Here is a 16,298-nt window from a genome sequence, read left to right as displayed (position 1 = left end):
CTGTCATTGAAAGGTGTACCTCAGAAGTTCATAAACCTTGTGAAAGCACATTACTCGAACACTACAATTTGACTCGGAGCTTGTGGAGAACTGTCATCTGATTTAGCAACCTCAAGTGGTGTCCATCAAGGTTGTCAACTATCTACACGTTTGTTCAACTTCGTCATACAAATACTGATGGAAATAACGTTCTCGTCGACTGAATTCTCGTGCATTGATCTCCTTCCAGGAGGTCCACTTATCGACTTAGAATACACAGATAACATAGTGCTGTTTGATGAAGGCGCTGATAAAATGCAGAGTCTTTTGATAGCATTAGGCAACAATGCTAGAATGTTTGGAATACGTTGTTTCCCCCTCTAAACCTAAGTTGCCACTTCAAGACTAGCCTACATCAACACCTGAACTGAGGAGAGCGGGTGGAGTAGTCGAACACGTCGACAGCTTCACTTATCTTGGAAGTCTGATCAAATCTAATGAGTTGGTGTCTGAAGAAATGTTTGCACGGATTCAAAAAGTTCGTTTGGCTTTTGCCAAAATACGTCACCTATAGAGAAAACGAGATATCGGTCTGTCAATTAAGGGACGAGTATACTGCGCGGCAGTTTGTTCTGTTCTACTTTATGGTCGACCAACGTGGCCCTTAAGAGTACAAGATACTCATAAGCTTATAGTATTTGACTACAAATGTCCTAGAAATATTGCTTGCATCTGTTAGGATCACCGGGTAATTAATAGTGAGGCTAGACGCAATGTATGCACGACGCGCAACGCTGACTAGTGTTGGGGTTGGTTGTAGGAAAGTTAAGGGCGGCCAAACCAAAAACGTGGCATCAGTCGTTGAAATCACTAACTCCTAGTCCTAGGCATATTGGTAGATGCAGACTACTTGATTGTGTTCCTCATGACTATCATAACCAATAGTTGGTGACTCCGCATGACGTCGCTGAGAATCGATCACAATCTCGTCGATGTATACACTCTCTGTTTTTCCATTAAACAGTTACATTGAACCACAAAATTTTTCTCTTATATTTTATTGTAAATCTATTTTCAATTTTCATTTCTTTTATAGTGATGCAATCATTGTAGAAACTGAAGAAGGTGTACCAGAGAAAGTATCTGAATTAACTATTACATTTATTGGTGTTAATCATATTGAAGTATCATGGATTAAGCCAATGATTTTAAATGGAAATTTAATTTCATATGATTTAGAAATATACTTAAGTATGTTAAATTGTTTTAGTTGCCTGATTTCCCATTTCTCCCACCCTCACCCTCTCTTTCATTCAATTTCGTTCACACATAAACATTGATACAAGGGGGTACCAAGTATCTATGCGCTAAACTGTGTCATTCAATTGTGTAAGGGATGGAATACTTCCCGAGTGCCCAAAACCAAAGAGATAGTTTTCTTAGGAATCCACAGCCTGAGACATTCACTTACAAGTGTAATCCATAAGGCAGTTGAGCAACACAAGGAGATGAAGTTCCATGGTAGCCGGTGACCAACAATAGGTTCATACACCGCTTGTTCCCTCAGGATTCGGAAGATCATATACACTATTGAGTTGGAATGAGAGTTTTCCAACTCCCCTAGGTAGATCCTCTAAATCTACCAAACCGGTTAAAGCGCTTGACAGTCGCTTTCCGTCATTTCTATTTCGTAAACACCCCCCCCCATGAGCAGCCATTGAGTAGGAATTCCCTGACAGTGACTGTGTACGTGTAGCCATGTGACAGCACACTCGACCGAAGGTTTAATCTTTAAGTTCACCTTCGAAGTGTTATTTGAATGAGTCAGTTCCTACTACAACAATCAAGCGATTCAAATTTGAAATATTCTTAGTAAAATTTGGTACTATGATTTACTCAACAAGTTCACTGAAACCATGGACCTATGAAAACTAGAAAACCGTTGAAAAAGCTGAATGAACTGTACAGCTGTTTTAGTACTTGTACGGAACTCCATTAATACGAACGGAACCCAGGATGTTCTGTCTCGTGAAAGAACGTTTAACCACTAGTTCAGTTTGTTGATATAAGAGTGTTTAGGAACAATAAATTATATTAATTTTGTAGTTGAGATCATGAGTGAATTGAAGCTAAACCATCATGGAAAACATGGAAACACTGAACAGTTATTTCGTACCATTTTAGGACTCCTCAGCAGTACGCACTCACGATCCCGCCGAAAATGAAGTTAGATTCTGTCCGTATTCCGTAGAATTTTAAGAATCTGAATCCTTAGAGAGAAGGAGCTCGCAATTGAATGTCAATATATCTTCCGTATAAGTATGAAGTAGAATGAATCTTATAACCTCTAAATTGTTGTATCCACTTGTATTTCTCAGTATGGGGTTATGGAGTGTTATAACGGTTGAGCTTCCACGTTTACACGTATGGGACGTTAATGTACCTCAGACGAATATCTACAGTAGATTCCCTCCCAGTGTCTATTCTACAGGACTTTAACACAACTCAGACCAAAAACGCGTGATTAGCCTGACTAGAACGTGACTATATTTCCACACCAAAACCCGACACAATCGAACAACAATCAATAACAATTATAAGGATAAGGGAATATATAACTCATCTGATACCTGTCAGACTATCTACATGTTTGACTAAGCAGACAACAAATCATTATCATTCTTGCCCATATATCATGGCGATTATTAGGTTTTCCATTGAGGTCATAAACCGATTGATGTTAGACAACCATCGAAAACCTGGCAGCACTGGAAGACCGTTTTGTCCTACTGTAGGACTCCTCAGCAGTGCGTATCCATGATCCCGCTCTTGGGATTCGAACCGAGGACCTCCGATCTCGCGCACTAATGCTTAACCTCCAGACCACTGAGCCGGCCGGCATTCGACAGTGTTAATGTCTAACTTCAACCAATTCACAAAATTGCCCGACCATCTTCCATTGTACTGTATTTCATAGAATTCCTTTTATTCAAATTTCTTAATGAAACATTGTGTTCTTTCTTAAATTTTAGATAATTTAACTGATACAATTGAAAGAATTTCAAAGAAAACTTCTCAAATGATCTCTTCTATAACAATTGAAGATCCAGAACAATGTGCAACACGTATATCAGGTTTAAAAATGAATACTAATTATTCATTATATATATGGGCTAAAACAGCTGTTGGACGTGGTGAATCAACTTTTGTAAATTTTCGTACAGCAACTCTTAGTCATGGTAATAATATAATATTTATATTATTTGTTATATATGTATATATATGTCAATGGTTGAGATTATGAGTCAGTTAAAGCTAGACCACCATGGAATACCTGGAAGCACTGGACGGGGGGCGTGGTCGTGGATGCGCACTGCTGAGGAGTCCCGCAATAGGACGAAACGGCCGTCCAGTGCTTTCAGGTTTTCCATGGTGGGCTAGCTTCAACTGACTCATGATCTTAACCATTGAAGTTACTACAATCTCCACAAAAACCCATCTGATACATATGTAGTTGGAAATGTTCCTTTTTTGAAGATATCATCACTTGAAAGTTGGATCAGATGTATAAATCGTTCCAAGATCATGATGTACATATCAAGTCAACATGTTAGCTATCGAGTATAGACAGTTCTAATGATCAAAGTATCAGTAGGTTCTTAAATTTAGTGTTAGTATAATGTATACTACTGATGTCGACAGATGGATTAAACCGCAAAATTGTGTATGGAGGACAATTCACAGACTCATTCGAAGAAAAGACCGGTGTCAGGCAATATTGCTTACTCTCACCATTTATCACTCTCCTGATGATCGACCAGACCATGAAAACGTCAACATCTGGGTGGGAAGAGCATGGGATACAGTCGACAGCTAAGATGAAGCTGGACGATCTAGACTTCGCAGATGATCTGCTTCTTCTATCACACACGCAACAACAAATGAAGGAGAACACGACCAGTGTAGCAGCAGCCTCAGCAGCAGTAGGTCTCAAAATAGACAAAAGGAGAAGCAAGATTCTCCAATACAACACAGCATGAACCAATCGAATCTCACTTGATGGAGAAGCTTTGGAAGATGTGAAACCCTTCACATGTCTGGGCAGCGTCATTGATGAGCATGGTGGATCTGATGCAGATGTGAAGACGCGGATCGGCAAAGCAAGAGCAGAATATCTACGATTGAAGAACATCTGGAACTCAGAACAACTGTCTGTCAACCAACACCGAAGTCAGAATTCTCAATACAAATATCAAGACAGTTCTACTGTATTGAGTGGAAACTTGGAGAACTATGAAAGGTATCATCCATAAGATACAAATGTTTATTAACAGTTGTCTACGCGAAATACTTCGGATCCGTTGACCAGACACCATCAACAACAACCTACTTCGTGAGAAAACAAACCAGATTGTAGCGGAGAAAGAAATCATGAAGAGGCGCTGGAAGTTGATAGGACACAAATTGAGGGAAGCGTCCAACCGCAACCCAAGGCAAGCCCTCACATGTAACCCTCAATACTAAAGGAAACGAGGAAGACTAAAGAACACATTACGCTGGGAAATGGAGACAGAAATGAGAAAAATGAACACCAGTTGGATAGATGTCGACAGATATAAGTAGTATGTATCATCAATTAAAATTACAATGCCTGGAGGCAGAATGTTGAGAAAATTAAGCGAAAACGAGAATAGAGAGTGATTGGTGAAGTATTTACTGTGCTCAGAGTTTACCGAGATATTCTGTAATTTTGTATTCAAATACATTTGGTTGTCCCCATTTATGTGTTCTCATTCACTACATTAGGATTAAGGGTTCGGTGTTAGTATTACGGTCTAAAATAATAAAACCACCCTCTATTTACTCTTGTTTATGCTATCAAATTGTATTATCAAACCTTGCAGTTAAGGTATGAATGATAGTCAAGTACACGGGTCTGATATCTATCAGTTGAATTAATAATTAATGCTTTGAATTTGGTTACAATCTTGAAGATAAATGATTTCTTTATCCTTCACTAAATCTCAGACAATTGTGTACGATGGTTCAATGTCGTGGATCGATTTAGGTTAGGCATTAACGTCATTAGATACCAGTTCAGTGATCTAAAGAATAATCATTCACAGATGAGACCAGGAGTCCTGGATTTGAGTCCTACGTGTTGAATCATAAATGCGTACTGCTGAGGAGTCCAATGAAAAGATGAAGCAACAGTCTAGTACTTCTGTAGTGAGCAGAACATGGGTGGGGACAATCGAATTTATTTAACACAAAATTACAGGATTTGTTAATAAAATCTAACAATCATAAAGTAAATGCTTAACTTGCAAAATGTCAATCGATTGTCTCAAAATGACTCAGACTTCGTTGTTCTTGAATTTTCATACAAACTGCATTCTGTTTCCATTCTTCACTGTTCGATCCTCTTGTCTCTCTGCTGCCGAACCTTCTGTTCACGACTAACATCATATACTACTTATGTCAATATAAGTAGCACACAGCACACTCGTCCCCCCTCTGAAGCAGTAATTCTTGCGGTGGTTCATGCTCGCCATGCCCCATTCTTCGTTTCCGCAGTCTGTGCTACGCTTTCCGTCGAAATGTCGAATCTGCGGTGAGCTGACCTCCATAGCTCCGTCGACCTGCCGGGGCAACAACATCCGACATTCACTCAGCACCTGGGACACTTAACACCCGTTCTCCGACGGTCTGCTGAGCCATCTACATCCGATGTCCGCCCAGTAGTTGCAGGTCTCATCGCTCCTCTTCATCGACAGAAACCGCTGCAGCCAACACCACCCTTCCAGAACACTCCACTCGATGCCACCTCTCCGCACCGGACTGCCTCAGCTAGCACCTCAGCTCCAGATCCGCAGCGGCGTTCGCAGAACAGCACCCCTCCCCTCCTGGTTGGCAGCGACACCAAATGTAGTGAACAGAACACGGGTGGGGACAATGGTTTTTTAGTTTAGATCAACGCATGTATTTAGCTAATAAAATTACTACAATCTCTATAAGTTTCCATTCTGATTATTCAACATTTATTTTTACAGAATATGGTTATATCCCTTTTACAATCACTTCCGTCCAAGGTCGTGTGAATGCATTAAATTTAACATTGATTACACCATTATCTTCATCAATCTATGATTTAAATCAATCAGAGTTGATTAATGATAGTACAGATTCTTCTGTTACAACAACTACTACTTCTTCATCTTCGCCTTCTTCATCGTCGTCTTTGTCTTCGTCTTCAACAATTCCATTCATAACTGAACAAGATACGAACAACAACTTTAAGATAAATAATAATCAAAAAATTGAAAAATTTAATCATCCATTTATGTTTTATGTACAATTTCGTCAATTAGATACAGAGATATGGGAAGAAACTCAAAGACAATTACATAATTCATGGATTGTATTAAGTAATTTAAATAAAGGTATAGTTTTTATTGATTTTATTGAATACATATGCGTCACATTGAATCACTTGATTTTGTGTATGGGATATGATGCTGCTCGGGTGCCCAGATCGAAGCAGATGGTTTTTTTAGGGAGTCACACTTAGAGCCTTTGACCTAAAGGTGGAGCAATGTCAGGAGATGCAGTCACATGGTGGCCGGTGACCAATATTTGGTTCATATGCCATTTGTTCCATCACAATCCTGGAACCCATATGAGCTATTGGTTTTGAATCAGAGTTTTCCAACTCACTTAGGTGAATCCTACATATTCGTCACCTCAATTTCTTAAAAAAAAACTCCCACTCCGCGAGAAGTCAGTGTTTGTATGCACGTGGCCATATGAGAGGATTTCAAGAGGAAGAGTTGACTCTCCTCACTCTCGGTTTTACCGGGGCAATTGATAGTTTGACTGTAAAGAAGTGTATAATTTTTGATTAATTTGCATTATGATCACTAGTTTTATTGACTTAACTTCACGAGTAGTATAGTTTGATATTGATTATAAAAGGTTAAGGAAACGACAATAAAGTAGATCTGTTTATGTTGATGGAATCGTATGATCACCAGTGACTTATTTTGAGAGGTAGTTCTCAGAGTTCTAATAAAATGCCATGATCAGTGGAGTTCAGCAATTTCGGTAATCAATCAGCCACCCATCAAACTCGTTAGAAGATGGGAGCTCAATATTCGAGAATGTTTAAAGCTGGAAATTTACAACCATTTAATAGTTATTTAGTTATCTAAATATTAAGCGCCCTCCATGAGATCACGAGACCCTGATGGAGTTGTGAATGGGCACTACTGATTAGTTCTACACTAGGATAAAATACATATCTAGTGCTTTGTCATGTTCAATAACTGTCTGAAAAAATTCAGTCCATGATATGACCTAGAGAACCTAGCCCCTAAATGCGCTGGCACGATCGAGAGTGGGGAGAGTCAACTATCCCCCTTATAATGTTCTCACATGGCCACGTACATACAATCATTGTCGGGGAAGTCCTACTCACTGGCTTCCCGCGGCAATACTGTTGTTTACGAAATTGAGAGAACGAAAAAAGAATGTCCGCTGCTTTAACCGTGTTGTTAGATATGGAGAATTTGTCAAGCTGAGTTGGAAAACTATGACTCCAAACCAATGGTGCACATGATCTCCAGGATCCTAAGGAAACAAATAGAGGACGAACCTATTGTTGGTCACCGACTACCATGGAACTGCATCTTCACAAGTTGCTTCACTGCCTTATGGATTAGATCTGCAGGTCAAATTCTCAAGGTGTGTCCTCGTAAGTTAACCACCTGTTTTGGTTTGGGTACGCGGGCAGTATCCTAGCCATCACATAAATCGAATGACTCATTGTGGTGCATATTTATTTGGTACCTCCTTGTATCAATGTTTATGCGTCTAAATAAATAATCCTCACAGTTAAGATTCTAAAGTGACCAAGGTAATTTTCTAATCTTAAACCGAATTCATATCAATGAAAACTTCTCTAAGAAATCTAACCAATTAAATTAATGTAATTTATTTCATTCATTGAATTCATGAATCCATCATCATAGAAAACCTAGATACACTAAACCATCATTTCGTTTTAGTAATTGGGACTCCTTTTCAACAATGTACATCTACGATTCTACTCTCTCACGAGATTCGAACTCAGAATCTATTGATCTCTCACATGAACGCTTAATCTCTTATAAAAGCTCATATGCAATTGAATTTGTTCACATTTAATTTGGTTAAAAGCTTTTGTTAACTTGTTCAATGGATAGAGTCATGAGTACTATAACAACTTATCTATATCATTGTACTTTTATTATTGTTGCACTTGTATGAGTATGTATACTTGAGTATTACTTACTGCCTACTCATATATTCATTCGGATAGCTTCACTAGTAATCGCTTAATTGATTCAATGTTCTATTCATTTGACTAAATATATATATATGTACATATGAATCATGTTCATTGTTTCGCTGACTCTTACGCACACTGGCTTACTGTTAGGTCCCGACAAGCATAGTGAATGGTAACTTTTGGGATCCATTTATGGACCAATACTATACGTATATTTTTATCGTATAATTGTTATGTAACTAAACTATTAATAATCGTGTTTCCCTTATTATGAGCTTTATGTTGACCTATGAACTATTATTATACGATTTACCATTCTTGAATTATTCCCTGTCTATTAACTACATTCTGCCACATTCACAGCCACATATGGCTACTTCTTGTACAAATGTTGTTTCATATTTTATGGTACTATGTGGTCTGTATGGTTGTTATATAAACCTCAGTATGTTTGAAATACATGAAATACATGCAGAGGCTGAGATTAGTGTTCTGGACGTAAATAGCTGGGCTAATCAGGAAGCACGACTGATAAGGACTCTAGACTGCTCTAGACGTGCTTTATGCGTCATTGATCCGGTAGATGATTCACTGTTCTCTAATTGGCGGTATCGTTACGTATACATTAGCAGAGCACTCAGACTATACTGTACCAGTTAAATATGAAACAGCATTTGTACAAGAATTAGCCAAATGTGGCTGTGAATGAGGGAGGTAGTAATTAGTATACTGGGTATAACTCAAGAATGGTAAAACGTATAATAATGGTTCATAGGTCAAAATAAAGCTTATAATGACAGGAATATGAATATACATAGTTTGGTTACTCAATAACTATACAATAGAAATATACTTTTAGTGTTAGTCCATAAATTGATCCCAAAAGTTACCATTCACTATGCTTGTCGGGACCTAACACTTACTCCCCTACCTGTTAGCTTTACGGCACTACTCTTTCATGCTTACTTAACGTATCTATAATTTTGATTATCTGTATGTGATGAGAGGACAAACATGTGACAGAAGGAAGTTTTAAGTATACTAGTTCAGTAATTGTTTAGGTAGTACATGTATATTACAGCAATCTAATGCATCAGTCGGAAACCTTTAATTCTTCTTAAATGGACAGCCTGTTGATTTATGAACGATGTAATTAAGATCATTTCCTGTGCCAGATCAAATGAATGATAATCATCTACAACTAGAGAAAGTAAAATGGAAACAGAGAGTATGGAACAACAAAGCAATACTTACTAAAATACGTCAATCAACTCTACCATAATGTATATGTCATATGACTCAGTGATATACTGTTCATGTCAGATATTATTCAGATTATTTAAGGTTGCCAGAGACGGTGTTAATGTAAAGTATCAGCAGGTAGGTGATTTTACTTAGGGAATTCACTGCTAAGAATAGTTAAACATTTAAAGTTCCCATAATACTACTTGTGGAATAAGATACACTTACAGGTGGTTAGAACATTTAATGCATTTTCAGAGGAGTAATGATTGGATTTAGCTTGAGTCACCTTTTCTATAAAGAGTCGAGTCCAAGTTTATTATATCTGGAATTATAATTCATGATACAATCAGTTCCAAGAATCCAAAGTGTAAATCGTCTCTGTACTGATTCCAATCTTAATTTATTCTTTATCCACACACAACTAAGGATAAATGTGCCGTATTCTAGGACTGGTCAAACACAAACTTTATACATCAAAATATGTGACTTGTTGTTATAAAGGTTTGAAGTTATGCAATCTATAAGATGTTAAGACTTGGAGGTTTGTTTCAATACCTATTCTGTAGACGACAAGTCGTAGGAGTACCTAAGTCCTAAGCTTACTATTGTATGTAACCTAGATAACACTTCTTCATTTATGGTAAGATCTAAGTTGAGTGATGTGTCGCCGAAGCATATCCGTCTACAATTAGCTGTGTTAAGCTTCAGCTGCCATTTTTAGCATCACTACACTACTTTGTTAAGCTCCATATTGATGCAATTTTGCATATTGTTCAGCTCATATGGAGAAAATGAATATACTACTTTAAGATCATCTGAATATAGAAGGGGCTTACCGACACAAAAACTTTCACAAATACCATTGATAAACACTAAAAAAAAAGCAAAGGACCTAAGACACTACCTTGTATGACACCACTTCTAACAGAGACAACATTAGACAATGACGAGTTCATTTTAACTATTTGATATCGACTGCTATGAAAGAAGGAATCAAACTAAACTAGTTATGGATTTTGAACTCCACAAGATCCGTGTTTACCTATAACAAGTTAGTAACTAACCATATCGAAGGTTTTAATGATGATTATCATCACAAATAATCACCACCACCATCACTTTAAACTCTTTTCTGTTCATTGTTTATTTCTATATTTCTAATCTATTTAGATTCACAATATGAAATTAGAATTGTATATATTACTCATAATGGTCAATCAATTGTAAGTAGTTCAAAAATAATTCATATTCCATTAATCAATAATCAAACATCAATTATCAATAATCAATGGAGATTATTATCAAAACATAATCAATATTTAATTACTGTAATTATATTATGTTGTTTATTTTTATTGATTAGTTTAATAAGTAGTATGAGTTTATTGATTTATTGGTTAAAACAAAAATTTACAAAAAAATTAATTACAACTACAAAACAGAATTATTTACAAACATTTCATTGTAAACAATCATTACAATATGAATTACCTATTGAACAACAATCACCAAGGCAACAACAATCACCACAGCAACTACAACAACAATCTATGGCATCATATCCAAATCATATAGATTATATCATTGATCCTATGACAATGATGATGATGACAACGTCGACGTCGGCGACGACGATGAGGATGATGAATAATAATAATAATAATCCATTAGATTCTTCATGTATATGTCAATCAAATGAGATCTATCATGATCATGATCATTATGATTGTAATAGTATAACAACTAATAATCATTCTATTCCTCCTTTATTACATAATTCATTTATAACAACTTGTAATTCACCATTTATAACATTTTTAAAATTACCACAATCTCAAACTAGTTCATTTACAGAAGAGAATTTCTATAATCCATTAATCAATATTGATACTGCTACTACTACTTATACTACTAATACTAATTATACTACTACTAATACTACTGATAATAAGAATAATCAAAGTAATCAACATACATATATAAGTAGTTTATTAAGTAGAGTATAAATGTTAGTTCTATGTATGTTTCAAGTATAGTTATGTAATAATACATATTCTATTTTTGGGGGGGTTGGGGGAAGGTTAAAATTACACTTTATTTTTATGAATTTTTTTTGTATGTCACGCATTTAGATTTCACTTTTTAATATGCATATAATACAGTATGTTTTGTTTTTAACAAATGAATCTTCTGATTTCAAATGAGTGAAAATGTATTTAGTTACAGTTTAGATTGAATGTTAGATCATCATTGAAAATTCAAAGTACGAGATGATTGTTTCGTTCTAGTATGGGACTCTTCAACAGTGTTCAATCAAGATCCTACTTCGTGAGATTTAAACCTAAAGAGTTTCAGTCTCGTTTACGAAGTAGTTACTCATTGAAGATAATGATGAAGGTTAAGTGTTTGCTCGTAAGACTGTGAAAGTCCTGGGTCCGAGTCCTTTTGGTATGGGATCATTCATTGAGAAGTTCCATACTAGGATGAAATAGCCGTCTAGTGCTTTTAAATTTTCAATGGCGGTTTAACGTTGTTCTATACATGATATCAATCTAAACTCAACAATCTCCACAATCTTCTACTGATATTGTTTTTCACTTCAGCTTAACAGTATGTTAATGATGTTTTATAATAGTCAGTCAGTCAGCAACAACGTAGAACTTCGTATGTACATACGTACATAACTTCGAGTTGCCATACCACATTAGCACACACATACAATTGTCTATTCAAATTCCATAGTTGTAGAAGTAGTAAAAGTATAAGCAGTAATCGGAAAGATGAAGGTTTGTTGATGTTATCCAATGAGTATAGTCCAGTGAAATAAATTTGGAAAGAGAAAAAAACAGACAAGGAGGATTCAAAAAGAAGGGACATGAAGAGTTCTCAAGATTAGAATTTGGGAGGACACAAAGAGTAGATGCACCTGCAGGTTTAAGTCAATGGAGCAACTTGTGGAGATGCAGTTTCATGTTAGCCAGTGACCAACAATTCGTTAATACGCCATTTGCTCCATCAGGATCCTGAAGCTAATGTGTACCATTTGTTTGGAATGAGGGTTTTCCAACTTCCCTTGATGAAAACTCCATATCCACCAACCTGGTTAAAGCATCGGATATCCGCTTTTCATCCTCTCAATTTCATAAACAACACTCCAGTAGCGAGAAGGCAGTGCTTTACCCGGGTTGGTGAACACGGACAGTCCACCTAGGTGAGTTAGAAAACTCTGATTCAAGACCAATGGTGCACATAAGCTCAAGGATCCTGATGGAACAAATGGGGTATGAACCAATCGTTGGTCACCGGCCACCATGTGACTGCATCTCCTGACGTTGCTCTACTGCCTTGTTGATCAGACCTTCAGGATGACTTCTCCACCGAGGGTCGAACTGATTTCAATCAATTGGCGATATTGCATAACCGTCATTCGTTACATTTATTGAGTACCTCTTTCACATCTAACACCATTGATCACGGTTTCTATCTAAAACTCCAGAAATTTCTCATAGAAGCCAGCCGCTAGTGACCATACCATAATTGTGATTACTCTAGTTGTGGAGACTGTTAATTATCGCGTATATCACAAACTGTTTTAAGTATCCACCAAAGACAATAGTAAATGGTAGTGCAATATCTTTGATTGATTAATGCTAGATTTATACACTATTAGATCCTGGCCTAGTGGTCTACAGGTTAGGCGTTCGCGTGAGAAACCGACGGTTGTAAATTTCATTCTCAGTGGAAGGTTCGTGGATATAATCTACTGAGTAGTTCCATACTAAGAAGAAACGTCTATCAAGTCCCTTTAATGTTTAACTGGTTGTCTAACACAGGAAAGTAACGCCAAACGGTACATTTTCAAATATTTAAATGTACGGGTCATGGGAGTTACTATAAATGGTCAGTGAACTTATTATTGATAGAGCTATTTGTATTGTCTATTCAAGTATTTGTAAGTTAATCAATTTGCTACTATAATATCATTACTTACACCTGTTACCCCTCGTCGAGCAGCATAGGCCGCCCACAAGCACTCACCATCCAACTCTGTCATGGGCAATCGTTTACAGCTATTTCCAGCTTTTTTTCATCCTTCTCATATCTACTTCTATTTCCTAACGTAATGTGTTCTTTGGCAACCCTCTTTTCCACTTTCATTCACGATTCTAAGTTAGTGCTTGTGAAAGATTTTACATCTTCCAAAGCTTCTCTATCAAGTGCGATTTGATTGGTTCATGCTGTGATGTATTGTAGAGTCTTGCTTTACCCTTTGTGTATGTTGAGACCTACTGCTGCTGAGGCTGCTGCTACACTGGTCGTGTTCTCCTTCACTTGTTGTTGCGTGTGTGATAGAAGAAGCAGATCATCTGCGAAATCTAGATCGTCCAGCTTCATCTTACCTGTCGACTGTATCCCATGCTCTTCCCACCCAGATGTTGACGTTTTCATGGTCTGGTCGATCATCAGGAGAGTGATAAATGGTGAGAGTAAGCAATATTGCCTGACACCGGTCTTTTCTTCGAATGAGTCTGTGAACTGTCCTCCATACACAATTTTGCAGTCTAATCCGTAAGACTGTCTTCTCAGATATGCTGTAGTGTCGAAGAAGCTTTATAGTGTTTTTCCGTCCACGCTATAAAATGCTTTCTCGTAGTCAATGCAGTCGATGTAAAGTGATGAATTCCATTCAATTGATTGTTTCACAGTGATCCGAAGTGTTGCGATATATTCGTACACGATCTATCCTTACGAAATTCAGCCTGTTGGTCTCGAAGTTGGGCGTCTAGGGAGTCCTTCACTCTGTTTAACAATACCCTGCCGAATACTTTGCACGGTACTGAGAGAAGAGTGATGCCCCTGTAGTTATCACAGTTGCTGAGATCGCCTTTCTTTCGTATTTTGACTAGAAGTCCTTCTTTCCAGTCTTTTGGTACTTGTTCCTCATCCCAAATCTTATTGAAGAGAATGTGGAGTATCTTTGCAGTGACCGTTACGTCTGCTTTCAGTGTTTCTGCCAGAATGTTGTCTAGTCTTGCTACTTTGCCGCTTTTGATTTGTCTGATGGCTGTGCTGATCTCTCCAATTGTTGGTGGGCCAAAATCGATTGGGAGGCCCGTGGGTGCTACTTCGATATTGGGTGGGTTCAGTGGGGCTGGTTTATTCAAGAGTTCTTTAAAGTGTTCTACCTACCTATTTCCCTGTTCTTCAATGTTGGTGATTACTTTGCCTTCTTTGCTTTTCACTGGTCGTCCTGGTTTACGACAATTTCCAGAATATCTTTATTGTATCATACAATTGTCTCACGTTCCCTTCTCTTGCAGCGTCTTCCGTCGACATTACTAAATCTTCCACATATTTTTGCTTGTCGGTTTCGGTGCTTCTCTTCACTTGCTTGTTTAGTTTTGTGTATTCAGCGTGTACCTTTGCTTTTTCTGCTCTTGTTCGGCTGGTATTGATTGATGCCTTTTTGTTCCTCCTTCATGCGTTAACTACTAACTACTAATTAAGTAGGCAAATTATTTGTGCTAAATTCGTAGACATTTTACTACCTACTTCAGGTAAATGTTATCTACAACATTTCTATTCATGACATTTCTTACAAAAATGAGAATTATTAATTTTTTAGATGAGGCTTTTATTATCACTCAATTAAACTGAATATTAAGTTATACTTCAATATCTTTCTTTATGACCCAACTTTGCCTAGGACAGTTAAATTAGGAAACAATAATCGACTATTGTATTTCACACAGAGGAATCAGAGATAGTAGACTACACATAATGTAGTGATCAAAACAGAAAGAACATTTCCAATCATTCCATTAACAGAAGAACAGAACAACATTTTACATTTGTCAAGAATTCAATTAAGTATTCAAGTGTACAGTGCTAATAACTGGTTAAATCTGTAAATTTCACTGATTGAGATCATGAGTCAGTTTGAACAACTTGGTGGATTGGTTGAAGTTAGACATTAACACCGTTGAATGCCGGCCGGCTTAGTAGTCTAGTTAGTTAGGCGCCCGGCGTGAGATTGATAGGTCCTGAGTTAGAATCTCACAAGGCGGGATCGTGGATGCAAACTGCTGAGGAGTCCCATACTAGGACGAAACGGCTGTCCAGTGGTTCCAGGTTTTCCATGGTGGTCCAGCTTCAATTGGCTCATGGTTTAAATCAGTGAAATTTCTAAAATCTACACAAAACCCCTTCTGATAAAATGTATAAATGTTGAACAAGAAATAAACTCATATTAAAATTATATTTTAGCTAGTTATTGTGTTATTTCATTCCTATCCATGTTACAACTAGTCTTTGTGAAAGCAAAAAGCCAATAACCATAATATTTTTTAACTAAGATATTTGAAGAGATATTAGTTGTCATAGAAGGTAAAGCTATTCTTTACAATTAAGTTTGATCTACAAAAGCATTCTAAGTATTAGCTATTGAATCTATGAATTAAATTGGATACTAACTGATATTGAAATCTATGAATAGCGTTTCATCCTATTTGCTACTGTTTAGAGTTCAGGTACAAAGTAAAACTTGACCAGTGGAGCTAATTCATGTCGGGTAGAGACAAATATCTACCTCAGCACAATGGGAGATGGTGGCGCCATTTCGTGCATTGGTTGATGTCAGACACTATCACCATTGGTTGTCGGCTCAGTGATGCAGTAAGTCAAGCGTTCGCGCACGAAGACGAAGGCCCTGGGTTCGAATCCTGCGAACGGGATCGTGGATGCG

General features: G+C 37.2%; 1 protein-coding gene across 1 annotated transcript in view; it reads left to right on the top strand.

Moving 5' to 3' along the window:
• MS3_00011072 (uncharacterized protein) overlaps positions 1-11,559 on the top strand; it is a gene marked incomplete at both ends in the record, with an annotated part of 74,431 nt that extends 62,872 nt beyond the window's left edge. The window contains 4 exons of the mRNA XM_051219475.1: positions 1,076-1,230; positions 3,012-3,218; positions 6,033-6,422; positions 10,724-11,559. Of these exons, the coding sequence (XP_051065781.1) occupies positions 1,076-1,230; positions 3,012-3,218; positions 6,033-6,422; positions 10,724-11,559 (1,588 nt within the window). The remainder of the gene's footprint in view (positions 1-1,075; positions 1,231-3,011; positions 3,219-6,032; positions 6,423-10,723) is intronic.
• Between the last annotated feature and the right edge of the window lie 4,739 nt (positions 11,560-16,298).

This window comes from Schistosoma haematobium, chromosome 6, assembly GCF_000699445.3.
Source record: "Schistosoma haematobium chromosome 6, whole genome shotgun sequence".
NCBI classification, from domain to species: Eukaryota; Metazoa; Platyhelminthes; class Trematoda; order Strigeidida; family Schistosomatidae; genus Schistosoma; species Schistosoma haematobium.
Note: the sequence above shows the minus strand (reverse complement) of the source record. Positions and strands in the feature narration are given on the sequence as shown.